The sequence below is a fragment of the Saccostrea echinata genome, unplaced genomic scaffold (assembly GCF_033153115.1).
Source record: "Saccostrea echinata isolate AGI-Se365-2 ecotype Australia unplaced genomic scaffold, CSIRO_AGI_Sech_v1 ptg000001l, whole genome shotgun sequence".
Lineage (NCBI taxonomy): Eukaryota > Metazoa > Mollusca > Bivalvia > Ostreida > Ostreidae > Saccostrea > Saccostrea echinata.
Window position 1 is genome coordinate 6,025,357 of NW_026889750.1, and position 19,788 is coordinate 6,045,144.

Here is a 19,788-nt window from a genome sequence, read left to right on the forward strand (position 1 = left end):
CAGTTGTTAGTAATAACCTTATTTTCCGGCCTTTTACTCAGACATTCATGTCTCTACAACACTTCCCAAACTTAAAAATTTCTACTTTTTATGATAATCTTTATTTCACCTATTCCTCCCATTAAAGAGCTAAAAGAACTCTTGTTTGAAGGAACGTACCCCTTCTTTGTTTTTCTGGACAAGGATTTGACTTTCCAGGCGCTGTGCCTCTTGAGGGCCAATAAGTCGGTCCATCTCTTTCCTTTTCAGTCGGAACATGTCTTCTCCATTGTATCTTCGAAATACTCGGATGCATCTATGAAAATCAAGTAAAATCGTTTAGTGTATACTGAATTTACGAATATTAAAGTGGGAGAAATCAACAATTTAAAAGACCTTTATTGCTTACTCTTCAGAAAATCCCTTTGTATCTAGCCAATCGCCAACTTCGTCCACGGTTGACCTTGCTGTGATGGTTTTGACCTGAGGGCGCTCTCTCTGCGGTTTCTGGGCAGTCTTAGGGCCTTGACCTGACTTTGGACCCCGGGACATTCGCTGCTGAAGTTCGTCATGAAGATCATCTCTTTTCTTATCAGCTATTAAAAATAATTAATCTTAACATTCACTCTTTTTACCAACTGCAAGAATCATTTAATGGTTCTAGGTAGGATCAACACCAACTCTGACACTGAAATCACTCTAGTTGAGGGCAATTTTGAGTATCTGTTAGCTTTGGATTTCGAAACTGTTGCAATATCAAAGCACAATTAATCAAGCACTTGATATTTTATATTAAAACGGTATGCTTACTGGTGATTCTTTGACCTCTTGGAGGAGGGGGTCTAGATGCAGGTGGTGGAGGTGGAGGAGGATCCTTACGTCTTGGTGATGGATCTCTGTATTTTCTGGGAGGATCATCATATCTGGGGGTTGGCGGATCACTGTATTTTGAGGGTGGTGACCGCTGTCTTCGTCTGTCGCTTTGTCGATTAGACCTGTGACTTGTTTGCTCTCTGTCGCTGCTGTCTCGGCTCCAGCCATCACTGTCGTCACGTGGACTGCGTGAGCTGTGGGCTCTATCACTTCTCCGTCTATTGAGGTGAATGTTATATTAGTTATACAAAACAGTCTTTTTGGGGAATATCATTTCTATAAAAGTTTCTAGATTTTTAAATTGGAATATCATGCCTTAATCAAACAATTTCTAGATTTTTAAAAGGCTTACAATGCAGGCAAGATACACATCAGCATATTGTACACAAGGTTATTTTCGCCCACTAATACTTGCAAACAATTTCGCCCCCATTATAAAATCGACCAGAATAGTTGTCTCTTTTGAGAGATAACCCTGTCAATGATATTCGCTACGTTTTAAATTTGCCCACGATGCGAAAATAAAACTGGGCGAAGATTTCCCTGCACACAGTATCTATTTATCGTTTTTCACTGGTGTTATGGTCAATGTATTTTCTTTAAAATTACTTCATCTTCTTATATTGTCACTAAAATACTCTGCAGTAATCTTCAAAAAATTGTTTCCAAAGATAGACTAAATGTGGTAAATTTGATTTCACATTGTGTTTTCTTGGGAGACTTACCCACGCGATCGTCGGTCCTCGTCGCTCGCGCTCCCACTGCTGTAGTCTTCGCTCTGACGATGTCGTCTGCTGCTGTTCTGGCGTTGCTTTCTGTTGTCATTGTCGTCTGCACATAATATTGCAAAACAACAGTTCATTGTAAATATATAGAGTAGATATATTCTCTGTAAAGATGCTCTGCTTCTATTTGTTAATCTTAATCCAACGGTAATGACTATAAAACAGGTACGTAGTATGGGGAAGGGGGGGGGGGGGCTGCCCCCTCCCACTTTTTTCCAAACATAACCTTTTACTATTGAAAATGTCTATTGAAAGTTGTCCACCAACGTTTTAGGTCACCTGAGTCACTCAGGTGACCTATTGCTATCCGTCTTTGTCTGTCGTCTTTCGTCGTGCGTATACATTTGAGCATTTTCAGCTTCTTCTCTGAAACCCCTGAACCAATTTCAACCAATTTTGGCATATAGCATCTATGGGTTAAGGAGAACAAAAATTTTGAATTTTATGGTCCCTGCCCCTTGGTGCCTGATGGGTGGGGCTAAAACCACCAAAATTAATGCTATCTTTATAAAAATCTTCTTTACTCCTGGACATCAAGCGTTCAAACTGTTGGCATGATTGTAATAAGCATTGAATCCCCTACCAAAATGTGAAATTCATGGCCCCAGTGTCAGGGGTTTTGGAGCTAGGACGGGGGTATATAGAACATATAGTGAAAGTGCATTATTTCTTTGAAAATCTTCTTCTCTGCTCCTCGGTTTTAAACAAACTAACTAAGTTAGTTATGATGAGCAAGGGTGCCTTCCAGAATTTTGAGTTTCATGGTTCCTGGGTCAGATGTTCTGGTGCATTAATTGTATAAATAATCCTGTCTGCTCCTTAGTATTGAGCAGATTAACAAAGTGCATAGTTATGATGAGCAAGAATGCTTTTTACAAAATTTCTAAAACTCGTGGTCCCAGGGTCAGGGGTTCTGGTGCTTCTCGGGGAGGGGGGGGGGGCTTATTTATCATTAAGGGAAAATGTGTTAATTCTTTGAAAATCTTCAACTAAGTGCATAGTTATGATGATATGGTTACCTCTTCCATGTTTGTGAAAATCATGACCCTGGGTCATGGGTTCTGGTGTTAGGGTTGGACTGTGTTGAATCTGTAGTGAAAATGCATTATTTCACACGAAACAGAATTTCGAGTATGGATAATTTACTCTTTTTAAGCTTGTCAACATTTTTTTCAAGTAAGTTGTCAATTTTTTTCTGGATACAACCCCCCCCCTTTTCTCAAAAACGATACTATGTCCTCTGTACTAATTTTACTATACCGAGTGATCACTGGAAAATATTTACAAGGGGGGTGGGGGGCTTATAAGGAACCCGATTTGGCATACATCTTATATGGAATCAGTTAAAAAATACCCTGGTCATTTTCCCAAATAATCGTTGGTGAAAAAAATTATACAAAAAGACCTGGTTAGATTGGTATAAAGGAATTGACAATTATTCCTCATATACAGATTTACTTGAAAATTTCATCATTTATAAAGAAACCTGTTCAAGGGAAACGTTCTGTTCTCTATATTTTTCTCTTTTTTTTTATATTTCAGAGTATAAGAAAAATAAAACTTAGATTATACAATCACATAATTATGTAACGTCTATAAAAGGGACATTTTGAGGACTATAAATACTAATATTGAATTCGTTATATGGACATATTTACACTTTAACTACACCAGGAAGAATTTGAATCCGATCATATAAAAGATTGAATTTTGTCCAAAAAAAAAATGATTAGAATAATTTGTCAATCTGAGCATATTAATAATTAATTTGCATTCAAGCTATTTTTGGAAAGGGGCTTTGAAACGGAGGGGGGGGGGGTCTTGAAGATTTTGTAGTTTTCTTCTCAGATTGTAAAACGGAGTACTTATTACGGTATGTGTATTCTTTAAAGTTCTGAAATGATCGATTTTACAGGAAACATGAAAAAATTGACCCCAGATAAAGAAAACAAGTTTCACAGAATTTCATTATAAAAAGATAATGAACGTGTACATACTATGTATGAAATACAAAGTACTAAAATAAACATAGAGTAAATGCATACACGTATGTAAGCTCTGAAAGATTTGCACTGCTTTTCATTTGGACCCAAATACTCTAGTACTACTGTGGGGTTTTTTTCAATTTCGAATTTCTGCTTTTGTCGTAATGACCTTGAGACAAGGTCTTAATCATTCTACGATAATATGCAGCCTTGTGTCAGTCAGAATCTTCAAATTCAACTCCAACACAAGGTCCAGACATAAATGTTACACTTCAATTTATGTAACCTTGATCTTGTTTATATGACCTTGGTTCAGGGTCATAAGCTTATCTGTGACAAGTATGAATCTCAAAAGCTATTTTAAAAGTATGATCCAGGCGTGAATAACACACTTACAATTTTTGTAACATCCACCATGTTTAAAGGTCAAGAGACACCCTCAGAACATAAGCTACTTCATGACAATGAAATCTCCATTATGTTTTTTACTAAAGTTGAAAGACTGCAAACACCCCTCCCCTTTTTTTAGATTAAGACAAAAGAAATCTTTCTCTTCTAGATCCACAATCATTGTCAGTTGTACACAAAATACAAGTGGCCCATGGGTCTTAATGGTCATCTGAGTTTATCAAGTTAAGACTAATTCTATTGACTCAAACAATTTAAGAATTTTACAATTTGGCAACTCTGTGTTCATTATGAAATTCCTGAAACTTATTTAAGATGTTCAGAAATAAATCCAAAGATTTTCCTAGTTAAAATGCGCTTAGCCCCACTCATGGGATACAAAGTTTATGATTTTGTAAAGTGGCCATTGCTTACTGTCATCATGCATACACTCTGATTGCTAAAGCTTAATTTAAAAATAAGATTTTTAAAGGCACACCATACGTATAATAAATCATATACATGACCAACTCAGCCCTACCCTATAGCTTGATCCCTGCACCCAGGAGATCAACTTTACAACTTTTATAGATTTTCAGGGGGTGTTATGTTTGTTCAATATATGACCAAGTTAGCTTAACCTGGGTTTGAACCCAGGATACAATGTTCATGACATCACAGTTCTGGCAGAGAGTTATCTGCTCAGTCGTGAAAACATGAGTCTGATAGATGTCCATGAGTAAATAAGATCATTTCAAGGTGTAAAATTTTCAATATATGACCAACTTAGCCTAATCCTGGGACCTGATCTCCAGAACTATGAGACATAAACACAATTCTGTCAGAGAGCTACCTGCTTTATATAAACATGCAAACAATATGCCTAAGAAAAAGATGACCTGGATTTGAAGATTTTTGTGTAAATTGTTTTGGCTTTGGACCCCATCTTCTCAGTCCCATAGGGGCTGTGACCATGAATTTCCTAAATTTAGCTTTCCCTATCTATAGATGTATATATGCCATACAGTAAAATGTACTTATAGCAAACAAGCTTGAACAAAATTCACAGCAAAGTAATTTTCATTCCCAGTGGTTTTAAATCATATTGTGAACTAAATAATGGATATAACAAATTATGCTTACAACAAAGCAAAATTGTTCATCCTGTCACTTCACTTTAAGAGTGTTAAAACCTTATATTAAAATGGGCAGCTCGAACTAATTCAAGAGAAGCAGCTCAGGTTTATGATGGACTCAGGATGGTTTCTAATCTTCTCCAATACCGAGGATCTCAATATCAAAGCAAAGGACAGAACGCAGTAGAAACTTATTTTTATTACCTTTCAAAGATTTGACATTGCCTCTTAGGACTCCAAAATTCCTGTCCGATTCATCATTGTTTTAGTCTCAATCAGAGAGACACCCTTTTCAGATATCTATATTCAACCAATGAGCATGCGCATAAAAATCACATAGAAAACTACAATTTTTGTATAGGTACCTTTATTGTCATGTTAGATAATATAAACATAAACATGGTATATTTCATACATTTTTGGTACATAATGTACCTCACAACCATTTACAGCAACATGGTGATAAAAAGAGAGGTGCACAGGAAAGGAATATGGAACCTAGAAATTTACGCTAGCTCTAAATTTAAGCTGGCTTAGAGTTATTTAATCAATTTAGCCACAGCATGCAAACTTACGAAAAATTGCTGTATGGTTATTTCATCCTCCAGATTTGCATCTTTGACAGCTATACATTTTCTTATCCATTCTGTGTTTTGATTTCGAGAATGAGGCATGAAGAGTTTAATGGTTGTTAATTAAATATTTATATATAAAAATATACATTGAACACTGAAAATCCCATCACCAAAAGCAAAGGAAAAACCAAACACTACTTTGTAAATTACATTTAATCAGCTTTTATTCATATAGGAAAACGTTCACTGGATGGTTTCTAGCTTTGGTAAATAAATCTATTGGTGTAAAAAATCATCTTATTAAGGCACAAAAAAATATAAATGCTCAGTTGCACAAGCTATGGAACGGTTTTACATAATTGATTCACGTACTGTATATCACTTTTTATTCGCGAGAACTTTATTTTCGCGTAATTACGCAAGACAGTGAGCTCACGAAAATTTCATTCTGGTGTATACTAGTATTTCTTAAGATTATATAGAGGAATAACAGCAATTCGTGAAAACTTGTCTCGGTAATTAAGAGTCAATGACTATCTCGCGAAAAATAAGGGATCGCGAAAATTTAGTGATCTACAGTATATAAAAATAAACATGAATAAAAGCTGGTTTGAAGTAATCTTGCAAATCTACATCTGAAAACACAATGCAATTTTGGGTGCAAATCTTTGGTCTACAGTGAGGTGGAAACTGAAAGCTAAGATTAAATATGAAAGTCATGCATGCAATTGGTTAGTATAGTGCAGTACAAGGAAAAACAGTCTACATTTCTACAGAAAAGTGACAAATATTGCTGTAAATGTGTGTTAATATTTGAAAATTCCATGTCAGATATAATTTGGTTACATTTGCATTTAAAATCATGCAAACTTCTTTCAACCAATGTAAAATTCGTGCAAATAGTTAATAATCAAACACTAATAAACCAATATCTGAAATCAGTGCATGTCATTAGTAGATTAAATAGAGGGTAAAATTCCAGATGTAAATTTCAAACATAAGAGTCAGTTGGGTGTTTTTTGTCTCCTGGGTGGTGCATAGACTAGATTTTTTACTACTAGTTACACAGATTTCTACAGGTGCGATTACACAACACAGGGAGAAACTGCCAATAAGAAAAGCAACACAAAGTATAGCCCTGATTAAACTCAAGCCTCTTCAACTGGCTAATTAAAAAAAACAGTAGCGTTGTCTTTGGGAAATTCCAAATTTGTTCCTGTGTACCTAACTTTTGTACAATGATATATTACATGAATTATTCATCGCTGTTAGACATAAACCACCTGATGGGTTTTGATAAATGTTACATATGATTAATTATGGTTAAGTTTTATAAGGATTCAGAAAAATCAAACATTCTCAATTGAATTATCTCCGAAACAAATTTCAAAATGTAAAATTTCAGGAAACTGCATATATACCAGTAATCAACGCCCAATCCATTGAATATGTAATTAAACTCTCTCATTTGTTAAGGCCTATAAAATCATAAATACATGTATATAAGATACAAGGCTTTAGGAATATACTCTGTAAATGATTTGTGCAAATCAAAAAATGTTTCAAATGTCCTTTCTAAACCCAAAACACTAGTCTGAATAACCAATATAATATAACGTGAATTTCTGAACTCAGTATGATATATGAATATCTATAAATGATGATATACAATTAAATTTATATATATGTATATAATAAAATGTCTATTTATAAACCTATATGATGTATATAAAATTCTTTTATGTCACCTGTCCGCATATTAAAATGTGACAAATCCATCATGAACATAAAAAAAAAAAAATGAACCGACTTTGTCACTTCAGACTTTGATTTCAAATACATCATGCATGTATTTGGTAATGATTATGCACTCACTTTTTTTTTTTATATATACAAGTAAATAAATTCTATATATACCTGTGATACATAGAAACATGTCTAGCAGATTCTTATTTGTAAATTAGACTGATGGAACTTAAGATAATGAGACTTTTGAATAAATGAATATAAACACGATACTCTTTAGAAGGTGAAAGACGTTATGAAATAGACTCATGAGTGTACAATATGCAAACCAGCAGAAAAAAAATATCAAACCATCTACTTCAAAAGCCACATTAAGAAAAAAAGTCAACAATGAAAATTTTATCACAGATAAACTTTGAATCAACAACCGAAGTATCAATAATTAATCAAATTTCAGAAACTGATTATTTCTGTAAATCTCAATTTTTCAAGTATTTTTCTCTAAAGCAAGCTACCGACAAACAAATATAGCACTTTGATTCCTTTCATATGAAAAAAAGTAACTAACTATACACAATAATAAAAAAATCTGTCAGCAGTGAGGGGGTTAATGGAATGTGATATACCATAGCAACCTATCAAAAATACTTGACAATATTGCTATCTTTTAACTTTGTTATAATAATGTTTCTGTACAAAATGATATGTCCTTTACTGAGTGAAAGAGGGAGGTCAATGAATTAAAAGTATCTAAAGTCACCTTGGCGTCGACTTCCACCCTGGGGTGGGGGAGGGGGTGCTGGAGGGGCGGGGGCCCCGTTTGTCTGAATGTGGCTGTTGTATTCTCCACTTGATCTTCTACCCCTTGTCTGAAAATTGCAAAAAAAAATTAAGAGTGAGTAAAAACACATTGTCAATAAAATTTGACAATGATCAGGCATGTTGTAGAAAAAATTTGAACAAAATGGGAGGTCATATTTTTTCTTCATTTGATGTACTATCGTTAGGTATTCATTCCAGGTAGTTAAAAATATTGATATGATTTCAAAACGCATCACTTGCTTTAATAGCTTGGCAAATGGCTTCCTAGAAGCTAATAAATGTAAAAAAAAATGTTAAGAAATAAATAATTCACTCAAGAAATCTTCTTATGAAAAAAAAAAATCACATAGCAAACCCTACTGTAAAGCAATAAATTATTAATCATGCCAGTTAAATCCACACCATTATAAATATAGAGTTTATAAAACCTAACCCCTCCACTTAGACATATTTTTCTTTCTTGTTTTAATATAAGCACATCCCCATGCAAACCAGTACATGTAATATGCAATTTCTTGAGCCATCTTTCCAATACTTAAGATAATTATCAGACTTAGTGATAAGGTGTAGTTTTTCTGGTTTACCTTAGACCATTTTAGAATCAGCTGATATAAATAAAGTACAACTGTATATAATACAAGTCTATTCACTGTATATAATACGAGTCTATATTTACAAGTTATACATTTTGGATGTAAAGTTTGCATACATATGCCCATGGAAAATCCCTCTCAAATATTACTTGATCTTGAACAGTTTTCAACATACATATTTTAGCTATTTTTTCATGCAATAATTTCAAAAGGCCACTTCCAATAGTTTGCTTTAAATTTCAATCCCATACATCACTACATACATGTTCTATTTTATAACATCTACCTTAACATAAAGAGAGGTACTGTTTGACTGTAATTTTGGACAGAAACCCCAAATTAACAACCCTATAATGTCTACCAGTACATAATAAATAATAATAGGTATATTGATTATTGTTTTATGCAATTTTGTCACACCTTGACCTATTTCAATTTGGAGGGACCTCAAGTGTTACAGGTAACAAATACTGGAAGAAAAAAAAAATGTCTCCATGACAATTATCTTCGTTAAATATAGTGCACAATCTAAATTTTCCATGCACATTAATATTTTTATTGTCAAATTTCTTGTGATAAATAAATACTTCTTTTTAAATATAATTTTCCATATCAAAAAAAAAAAAAAAAAAAAGAAAAGAAAAATTGTCAAAAAGTTCATTCCATAAAGTGAGGAGATTTTTTTTTGGTCAAAAACAAAACCTTTCTTACTACATTTACCTGTTCTTAGACAGAAAATGATTTACATAAAGATTGAAAAAAGGAAAATTAATCAAATATAATAGAGTGATTTCAGAATACAAAATTGAAAAGGAAAATTAGCAAAGTTCATTTTCCATGAAGAAATGTTACTATAAAATATGGAATAAGAGCATGTGTTAAGTTTCTATTTCCAGGAAATCTACTGGTGTCAATGGATTTAACTACACAGACACACAAATTGAAACTTAATAAGACAACATAGCAACTAGGAAACACAGCTGAAATCTAGTCACAACACCATCTATAAATCTAGTCAAGAGTTAGAAACTCTACATCACTTAAAACTGATCATCTAATGATGTTATAACAGGAACCCCTAGTGAATTATGAGTCCTAATTCATAATTACCATCAAATGATCCCAGGCCCTCTGACAATTCAAAAACAGATGATTAATTTTGAAAAATTTCTGTTCATTTTTTTGGTATGTGCAAGTCTGTACTGCTTACTAAAGACATAGTGGTACAGAGAGATACATAAATGTAACTAAGTTAAATAAGAAATGATGGTCAGAAAAAGTCACAAAAACACTCATGCTGCTGCTAAAATCTGAATTTGATTCAAATTCTTTTCATTAACCTCAACGACAAATAAAGCACATAATATGGCCATAATTCCATACCCTGACCAATGCATTAAAAATTTTCTCAACGCTATTTCAGCACATTTACAATAATTTACACAGGAAAGCTCTTAGGATACAATGATCCAAAGGTCTGATGAACGTTCCTTAAAAATGAAGTTAGTAAGTTTGTGCAATAACAAAATTCCTATGTGTTTATGTTAGTCTACTTGGTCACGTGTGAGGACAAAAATATAACAAAAAAATATAATAAAGCAGCTAATTAACCAACTCTAATAAATGAAATGTTAATGATATAATTGACATCAGCTGACTAGTAAAGTCCAGTCGGACAAGCTTGATATGGACAGCCGAGTGTTACATTGACTATACGTAATGACTCTCTTGGTGATACAGACTACAGGATTCTTACTGTTGAATCACACTCTCCCATACTGGCCATTTAATGCTGTCTACTAGAGCGCAACCCCTGGCAAAAAAATCAGTGATTGGTTGTTCTCGTCAATATATTTTTGAAAATTTCGATTCAATATTAAGCTTTTTTTTACCAGCATGGAAGCATATACAAACTTTCAAATCAATGTTTCATTCATAACATATATAAATATTACATATTCTGTGTAATGGGAAATTGAGTCATTTTATCTTGGACAATTGAAAGGCATTTTCTTAATTTTCAACAAGATCAAAAATTTGATTCCATATGAACCTTAATTTGTTCCATTATTTTGCAAATTGAATGTTGTACAGATAAGACACAGAATTGAAAATTTCCCAAAATGCAGTACAAATGTTTTATAGCTGAAAAAAAGCAGCCATTTTTTCTGAAATGACTTTTACAGTAAGTTTCTAACTTTAGTCATAGTGAAGCTAATCTGTTAGAGTGCTAATATCAATTTCTTTGGTCAAAAAAGAAAAAAAAATCTGAGTAAATTGGGGTTTATAAGCTGTTTGGAACTATGCCTAATTCCACGATATAATGAACCTTGTGTTAAAACATTATAACATGACTATTGCAGTAGGTGCTCAGAGCTGGTCAGAGTTATCTACCTTGTCCATCTCCATATCAGAAGCTGCATATTCCTTCAGAATTGTGTAGGGGGCATAACCAATGTGACCTTCATGGTTTTTCAACTTCCACCAGTTCCTGGAATCATCTAGGACCTAAAATTGATTTTAAATTCAATTTCATAGCAGAGAAAGACAAAATCATGTCAAGTTGTATTTTACCTAGGACAAATTTTTTTAAGGAAGCATTTTTCTTTTACAGAATGCACTGAAATCTTTGTTTAGCTGGAGTACTGCATACAATATAATTTACTGTCTATTAAATTAAGCATATCTCCTGTTGTTAAATTTTAAGGGTTACAATAACTTATCAGAAGTCTACTAAATCGAGCATGTCTATGTTAACTGGGATAAAAATTTTCATTTAACCCACCTGCAATAAATCTCCCTTCTCCACTGTGATTTCTTTGTTATTTCTCCCCTGACGATCATGAACTGCTTCCATAACCCTGAAAGAGGTCCAAAAGAAAGACAATTTAATTCCCCTTTAAAACAACACATTTCTCCTACTATTTTGATCATGTACATACTGTGTGTATAGATAATTAAACATGATTCACTATATTCAAATAAAATTAGCAAATAAACTTTAAATGTTGAAATATGTCTTTTTTTTTCTTTGTGAATGAATAAATTTAGCGCAATCTTCCTTGTCAAATAATTAGCCTAATCATGAAATGGCACATTCCGATCCAAGCTTCTACATGTATTTGTTTTAATCATATACTGTATTAGCATGTACTTGAATTAGCAGACAAGAAGCAACACAAAATGCACTAAAATATGATTACTTCTGAAATAAGTATGTTTACAGTATGAGAATCCATGCTTTAGACTACGAAATTTGGGGATAATATCCACAATTCGAATAAAATTTACGAAAGGATACATAACATTAAGAAGACAAAAAGGTGTTTACATGTGAATTTCAAAAATTGCCTCATATTTAAATTGTGCATGCTAAGAGTGGGTGTGGCTATCACTCAGTAACAGATATCAAGTCATTTTTTCCCCCCCAAAAAACATGAACTCATTTTTATTCATTGAAATACATGTATTGGATGCAGATATGGGAGGAAATTCTTACAGTCCTAAAAACTTCACTAAATCATGAAAATAGCTTGTTTTAAAATTTAGTTTGTCCAAAAAACTCATAAGTCCCTGCACTGACTTTCACTAATGACCTTAAACATCTTAATAAAATTATAAACATAGTTTAAAGATCTTTCAAACAAAAAAAAAAGGTAACATAAAAATAAACATAAAAAAAACATTAAAAAATTCTATTTGGTCAATTGTGTAAATGTGAAAGAATTCCAAGACAGACAAACATCAAAGTGATTTTTCTGGGTGTATCCCCCATTTCAGGAACATTTAAAAGCTACAAGAAAATCCTCACTCACTTTCCATTGGATCTCAGAACGTCCTGTGCAAACTGAATGTTCTTGTCCTGTCTGGTCAGAACTCGGGGCTCGCTCATTCTGGGCTCATGTACCTCCCTGTTTCTGTACAAACCATACAAATACATTAGCTTTTACTGCTATCATTCATTGTCTAATGAGGATAAAATATTGCTAATTCATGAAATTATAAAAAAAATTTCACTATAGAAATATTCTGACAACTAGTATGAATAGATGGACTTCTAAATTATTTACATTCTTTCCACTTTAAAATATAGAAATATAAAGATAACTCTAGAAGTCAAAGTGTGCAGAGAAAATCAAGATGGAATATTTCAGGAAGTCAGTAAAACATGCTTGTTACTGAGGAAATTCGGACTAAAGTGTGTTACATGGTACACATATTTACACAGACTACTAATAGGACAGTACATGGTACATGTACACTGAACGATATTTATAAACACTATCCGTGATTGTGTAGTAAGATAATGTGTTAGAGGTAATCAGACAAGTTAATTATTGTAGGAGATGTAGGACTTGAAACCTTAACCTTAAATATCAGTGTGTAGACTTACCAGTACAATTACATAAACAGCAAAAGAACATACAAAATATAGCAACATCAACTAATATACTAGCAGTAAATATGTTGTCACATACATGTACTGCAATATCATTGTAAGACTTGAAATAACTGACAACAACAAAAGCATTCTCAGTCCCCCCCCCCCCCCCCCCATTTAAATAGTTTAAATTGAAAATAGTGTATGTAACAACAATTACTAGCTTTCCAAACATTCAGAGAAAATGACCAAAAGAAATACTGTTTAAGCATTATTCCACAAAAATTTGAAATAAATAAGCCATACTTTGCTCACATGAAATAAATTTAATATCTAATATCTTCTCACTGAATGTTTGTTGATGAAAAAGTGTCTGTGAGACAGACCTATTAATGTGTTGCTCAACATGCTCCTGATACCGTGCAACATTAGGGTTAGTAAAGGGGACCCCAGGAGGGGGAGTAGAAGGACGCTTGGTCGACCTTGCGTAGTTATCCTCAGGGGGTCGGCTGTATTGATCGTATCGAGTTGAACGTCCTATGTAATTCCTATCTTCATCACGAGTTGGTGGGAAGGGCATCACCAATTCTCCTCCCTGCAAAAATTTATTCAATTACCAACATAAAACTTTTATTTGTCATCAAACTGTATATAATGTACATCTAATACATCTATGTGAGTCAATTTTCAGTTGGGGCTTGGTCCTTCTTCTTGTCATGCATGCAACAGATACTAACACCTGGGGTTTTTTTTCTCGTACAATTAAAAGAGCATCCCATATCAAAAACTATACATATAAATTTAAGTTTGAATATATTTAAGAAATAATGTATCATTTTTAAACATCTATCGGGATATAAATACGGGTTGGTCACGAGATCAAATTCCATAAAGCCCGAAGGGCTTTATGGTAAATTTGATCTTGTACCAACCCGTATTTATATCCCAATAGATGTTTAAAAATGATACATTATTACTCATATTTACATTTATGACTTACTCATATTTTATATTTTCCTGATTATAATCCTTACGCATGAAGTGTTTTATTTTTCAAACTCAACGGCACGTATTTGATCCATTGATTCCGCGTTGACCCTTTATGACGTCACTGAGAAATTACGTCGAATGTTTATGACGCGAGGAACCCGTGTTTATACGGATATAGATATGCGTTCCTTTTAATAGTGTTATATAAAAGAAAACATTTGCAAATGTAAATATTTTGCAGTATTAGAAGCACAATGGACTGAGCACACATTTGGAAACTTATTACACCATATGGCATTAAGTGTACTGAAGTCCTAAATTCTGATGTATCTTGTACCTCTCTCCGTACTCTGTCCTCAATGTCACGGTCTCGGATCTGTCTCTCATGGTTCATTAAAGCATCCTCCATCCGACTTCTGTCTATCCTGTCCACTGGAGCAGACATCGCTGGGGCCCAACCATTGTAAAATCGAGGCATGTAGGTGTCTCCATAATTATCCCTATAATATATAAAAATCATTACAAAAGGTTTCATCTTCACTGCAAGGCACTTACTGTAAATCACTTATTTGCAAGAACTTTATTTCAATCTGCATAACTACACAAGATGGTCTGCTCTCAAAAATTTCATTTTCCTGCATATTTTTATTAGTATCGATTATATACAACAATAACCAGAATTCGTGATAATTTTGTCTCGCTTATAAATACCAAATACCCATCTTATGAAAATACGATGTCATGAAAATTCAGTGATCTAAAGTACTTTTCACAAATCATTATATCAATAATACATGCCTTTAAAATCTCAGAATTATTTTTATTGAAAAAATTCAAGACATCATCAATTCTTCTGTAAAATGTATGCGTAACACATAAACCACAGTATTTATTAACAAAAGACCGAATACCAACACTGGTATCTTCTTACCTGCTGTTTGTCCAAGATTTCCCAAGAGACTGCCACAATTCCAATTCTTTAGATGTCAAACAGTTCAGTAACAATTGCTTAGCATCCTGTGTAATGGCTGGCCTTGTTGCACTCTCAGCAAGGTCACGACCCCCATGCACAGGGTCACGACTAGCCTCGTATATTAAGCTCAGTGGTGTGAATAAAAAGTGAACAAGCTCTGGGGCATTGGGGTCATGTATGTGAGCCTTTAGTTTAGCCAGCAAGTTAAATGCGAATTTGAATTTTTCAAAAATGTCAATAAAGTCATCTGCTGGCGGTGGTTTTGCTCTCATATTTAGCATGCCTTCTGTAAATGAAGATTAATTAATTACTTCCTCATATTCTTGTATTTCATAAAAACTGAAGACAGTTAAAATATTAATGTTATCTATTTAATTCAATTTTTTGATTTCCCAGATGATTTACATATCATTGTGTTAAAAAATTTTAACATAAAGTAATGATGTAAATAACTGTGATTGAACAGCACTTATGTTACTTAAATTCGATAGAATCACATGAATTTCAGAGATTCAATAATCAAACTACTAACCTCCCGACTGTCGGCTGTTTTTGGACTTTTTGTTGTTGCGATCTTTCCTTCGCCGTTCCAATTCTTTGTACGCCTCTGCAGCTTGCTGTAGCCTGGACACAAACTTCTCTATGTCATCAAAGCAGGCATTCAACAGTTGCTAGAACAAAAAAAAATAAAAGATTCCTAATGCTTTTAAAGATTTGTCAGTATCAGGGTTTTTTTCTACCAATTGGGAATGGTACCCAATACCGATTCAATTGGGAAAAAAGTGTCGAAATATTACAAAGTGTCAAAATATAACTGGGAATTTTTTTTTATTATTTTAACAAATAACATTTATTCTAAAATAATTAGCTATTAATCATTGATTTAAAGAATAACCAACAAGAACTGTTTTACAAATTAATATCCCTTGTTCTGTTTTTTTAAAGATGTCAATATTGACAGACACTTGCAATATATGCCATTGGGCTGTCTACATCATGCATCTCACCACACCTATATTACTTTCGATTTAAGAGGAAGTGAAAAATTCAGTTAACCTGTGTATTTCATACTAAGCGAACTACCATTTCAACTGTGGGGCAGTGTATTACTCAGCAGTTGAATTGGGAATTTTTATAGTCAACGTCTTTTGGCACTGGGACTGGTACCTGTTTATCAGATTTCTTTACTGTAATTTTAATAACTAAATCATAAGCTGGAGCCTTACTGATCAATTTAACCCATGATAAAAAAGCAAGACTTAGGCAATTTAACTGCAAGAGTCACTAATTTGAAAATTGAACAAAGTATTTTTTGTCAAAGATAAAATCATTCTCAAATGGTATTTAACCCATGTTAATTAAAATAACATAGTTTGCAAGGCTTTGTAACTTACCACATCCCTTTCGAGAATTTCATTCTGGCCACTGTCCATGTCTGTGGGCATGTAGGAGGCTCTATTACTCTGTCCAAATCCACCCCCTGCTCTACTTTGTCTGAAGTCTAAAAATATAATCAAACTCTAGTCTCCGTTAATCGCAACAGCTGGCACCTTGTGAATAAATAACAATTCAATAATGATCTGTTCCCAACCTGTACAGGTTAATAAATATGTACAACCCTTGTGTGTAATCAATTACAACAGTTACTCCAAATAAATAGCCCAGATTTGCTGAAAAAAAGATCTGTATGGAGTAAAATTCTGAGCTACAATAATCCAGCAATGACTGGTCAACAGTGACCACTAGGGCCTGGACAGCTTGAACACTCTGTGCTACAGCAGTTTTTGCCTGAAGTGTGTTGTGAATCTGATCTCTGGTATCTGATCAAGTGACACATTACCAAGGCTATAATTTACTTATCGCCTCTTTATAAATTCATGAATATTTTGTTATCTTTGTATATTCTTCTACATTACTTACATGTACATAAACAATACTAGCATAAAAATAGATCCAAGATGCATTTTGTCAAGGCTATGCTCCAAACCCTTTTCAATTTTTTATTTAGTATGATCAGTATTTGAATCATAAATCGACTATGAAATTAAAATCCTTAAAATGGTAAAACAAAATACAACATCAAAAAAAATAAAGCATTGCAATATGAACAATATTTGAAAAGATGGAACATCTACAAGTTTGAAATATCTAAAGAAAAAATTCTATTTAGTACCTTAATGAATTTATCATAGTCAAGAAAATATGTGCATAAAAAATGAAAAAAGAAAAATTTGTAAGACTTAAATTACTAGTATTAAGGTATGTCACTCGTGAAATTTGTTATATCAAGGATTTTTTGAGAAGTATATTTTGGATAAGTACTCATATAGTATGACTCAAAATCGCAGAGAAAATGGGGGGTCAGTGTGCATCTAACTGAGCTACGGTACAATTAAGTTGACCTTTTTGCACTTAAATTGTAACTCTTTGGTTACTCACTTTAACCGTTATCATATTTTTTAAGATGTAACCATGGCAATAAACATAATCTTATTTTACGTAAAATAGTTTGAATAATATTTATCATTGAACAAATAATGCAAATTAATGCGCGAAAATTATTGTGTGACCTTTTTGTACTAAACAAGTCTCATATTTGGGGTATTAAAAATCTAAATAGCAATAGAATATTTTCTTGTATCAAACTTTTTACGACTTAAGTGCTGATCGGTCAAAAGTATCGAGTAGTTTAAAATAATGAAAGAAAAAGTTGGGGTCAGTGGTGTTAATTTTGAAATATTGGTCAAAATATGCGATTTTCAGGCAAAAAACTGTGTAAATTTTGTCTCGCCTTCCTTAATATATCTTCATTGCCTGGCAATGTTTGTTGAGCGAAGGTGTAAATTTTGTTATAAAAATATAAATTGAGACCTATATTTAATATTCCAGGCATATCATAACGGAAAATATTCTCTGAGTAAAAGTATGTGAGGCTAAAGTTCCAAGATATTAAATTTAATATATGTGTAGATTTGCAGAATTTTCTGCTAAATATCCTTCCGCCACAAGAAATAGTCCCTTATAAATCTTGCTTCTTTGTGAATTTTTGAGCAGTTTTTTTAATTGAATGTTGAACATTTTACATTGTTTAATTTAAATATGTTATAAAGATTGAATTGTAATAAATAGTTTTTAAGTAAGAGGTTCTGACTGAAATTTTCTTAAAGGCTGACGAGTGACATACCTTAAATTCAACTTCAAATCAGCTAGAGTTTGTTAGGTATTGAGAAAGCTTTGCAACACACTTCCTCCCCCCTTCCAACTTCTTCCATATCATTGTAACAATTTTTTTCCTGAATGTTGTGTTTTTTTTATCTTACTAATGTAAATTTACCTACCTTACAATAATTAATCTTAATCTTAACAGAGAAGGGTTAGTAACCAGCATACTAAGATCTTTATCAAAGTTAGTAAATCTGCTACTTTCTCCTACAATATCACTTCACGACAACCCCCATACCCCTTAAAAACCATTCAAGCTCTGTTAGTTGGCATAAGCTTTTTTTTAAGGTTAAAACATTCTGTATTTCAACATTTGCAAATTTCTAATGAAAAGAAATCTTTTTCTGCACGAGACACATGCTCAATTATCTTTAAAGGTGCAAACTTTGGGTTTTTTTTTTCTACCTCCATTTCCTCTACCGGCACATGCGTTTTTAGTTAATTCCTAAGTTACTGCAGTGAAAAAAGGCTGAATTTGCAATGACATGCAGCAAGCTTTAGGAAAACTCACTAATTTCATCATCTACGAAATTATTGGCTTGGTTTTCTCGTTCTCTACCGCCCTGTTGTGAGTAGAAATCACTGCGACCAAGCCCTGCATTCTCTTTCAAGTAAGTTTCTAGAAAAATAAAATTCCCATTTTTGTTCAAAAACTCTTTAAATCGTAGCCCTTGATTTGCTTTACTTATTTTTATCCTGAGACTGAAAGTAAAAGTAACTGATGTGCACAAAATTTAAAATACAACAACACTGGTAACTGAACATGTTGAATAAAAAATACATGTAGTGTACACAATTGAACACATGTATAGGTACATGTATATAAAATATTTTTACATCTGAAGACTCTATATACATACATGCTATATATTTACTAATTCCTTCAACCCAAATAATGATGATTCAATTCAAATTGTGTGCAGCATTACTAAATACATGCATGTACATACTACATTTTTTTGAATATTTAAAGAGTAAAATCAAAGGAAAAGGTGATATAGGTAGATAAATTTCTTGCAGGTACAACTACATACTTGTTAAATGTACAAAACAGAAGTTACAATACCATAACAGTGGATTTTTCACATATGCATAATCCCAATTTTCAAATGGGAAAACCGTCCAAATAGATGCATTATTATATATTTTATGTACAATATATATTCATGCATGCCAGTTTAATTCAGCCCTTATTACCGGTAATACATACATTTAAATCACAATTCCCTCTCCTTTACTACTAAGGTAAGCATTCCATTATGTGATATACCGACTTTACGGACACGGTACTGAACCCCATCAAAATTTTATCTTGTTCTTGCATGCATGACTCAGAAATCA

General features: G+C 33.0%; 1 protein-coding gene across 1 annotated transcript in view; it reads right to left on the minus strand.

Moving 5' to 3' along the window:
- The window catches only part of LOC133184258 (epidermal growth factor receptor kinase substrate 8-like), a 38,331-nt gene that overhangs the window by 2,364 nt on the left and 16,179 nt on the right, over nucleotides 1-19,788 (minus strand). The window contains exons 11-25 of the mRNA XM_061319236.1: nucleotides 18,959-19,066; nucleotides 16,620-16,726; nucleotides 15,758-15,896; nucleotides 15,184-15,511; nucleotides 14,590-14,752; nucleotides 13,649-13,857; nucleotides 12,697-12,798; nucleotides 11,667-11,742; nucleotides 11,276-11,389; nucleotides 9,992-10,012; nucleotides 8,227-8,335; nucleotides 1,578-1,683; nucleotides 790-1,070; nucleotides 389-575; nucleotides 160-295 (exon numbers count right to left, since the gene is read on the minus strand). Coding sequence (XP_061175220.1) covers nucleotides 160-295; nucleotides 389-575; nucleotides 790-1,070; nucleotides 1,578-1,683; nucleotides 8,227-8,335; nucleotides 9,992-10,012; nucleotides 11,276-11,389; nucleotides 11,667-11,742; nucleotides 12,697-12,798; nucleotides 13,649-13,857; nucleotides 14,590-14,752; nucleotides 15,184-15,511; nucleotides 15,758-15,896; nucleotides 16,620-16,726; nucleotides 18,959-19,066 — 2,186 coding nt within the window. The remainder of the gene's footprint in view (nucleotides 1-159; nucleotides 296-388; nucleotides 576-789; nucleotides 1,071-1,577; nucleotides 1,684-8,226; nucleotides 8,336-9,991; nucleotides 10,013-11,275; nucleotides 11,390-11,666; nucleotides 11,743-12,696; nucleotides 12,799-13,648; nucleotides 13,858-14,589; nucleotides 14,753-15,183; nucleotides 15,512-15,757; nucleotides 15,897-16,619; nucleotides 16,727-18,958; nucleotides 19,067-19,788) is intronic.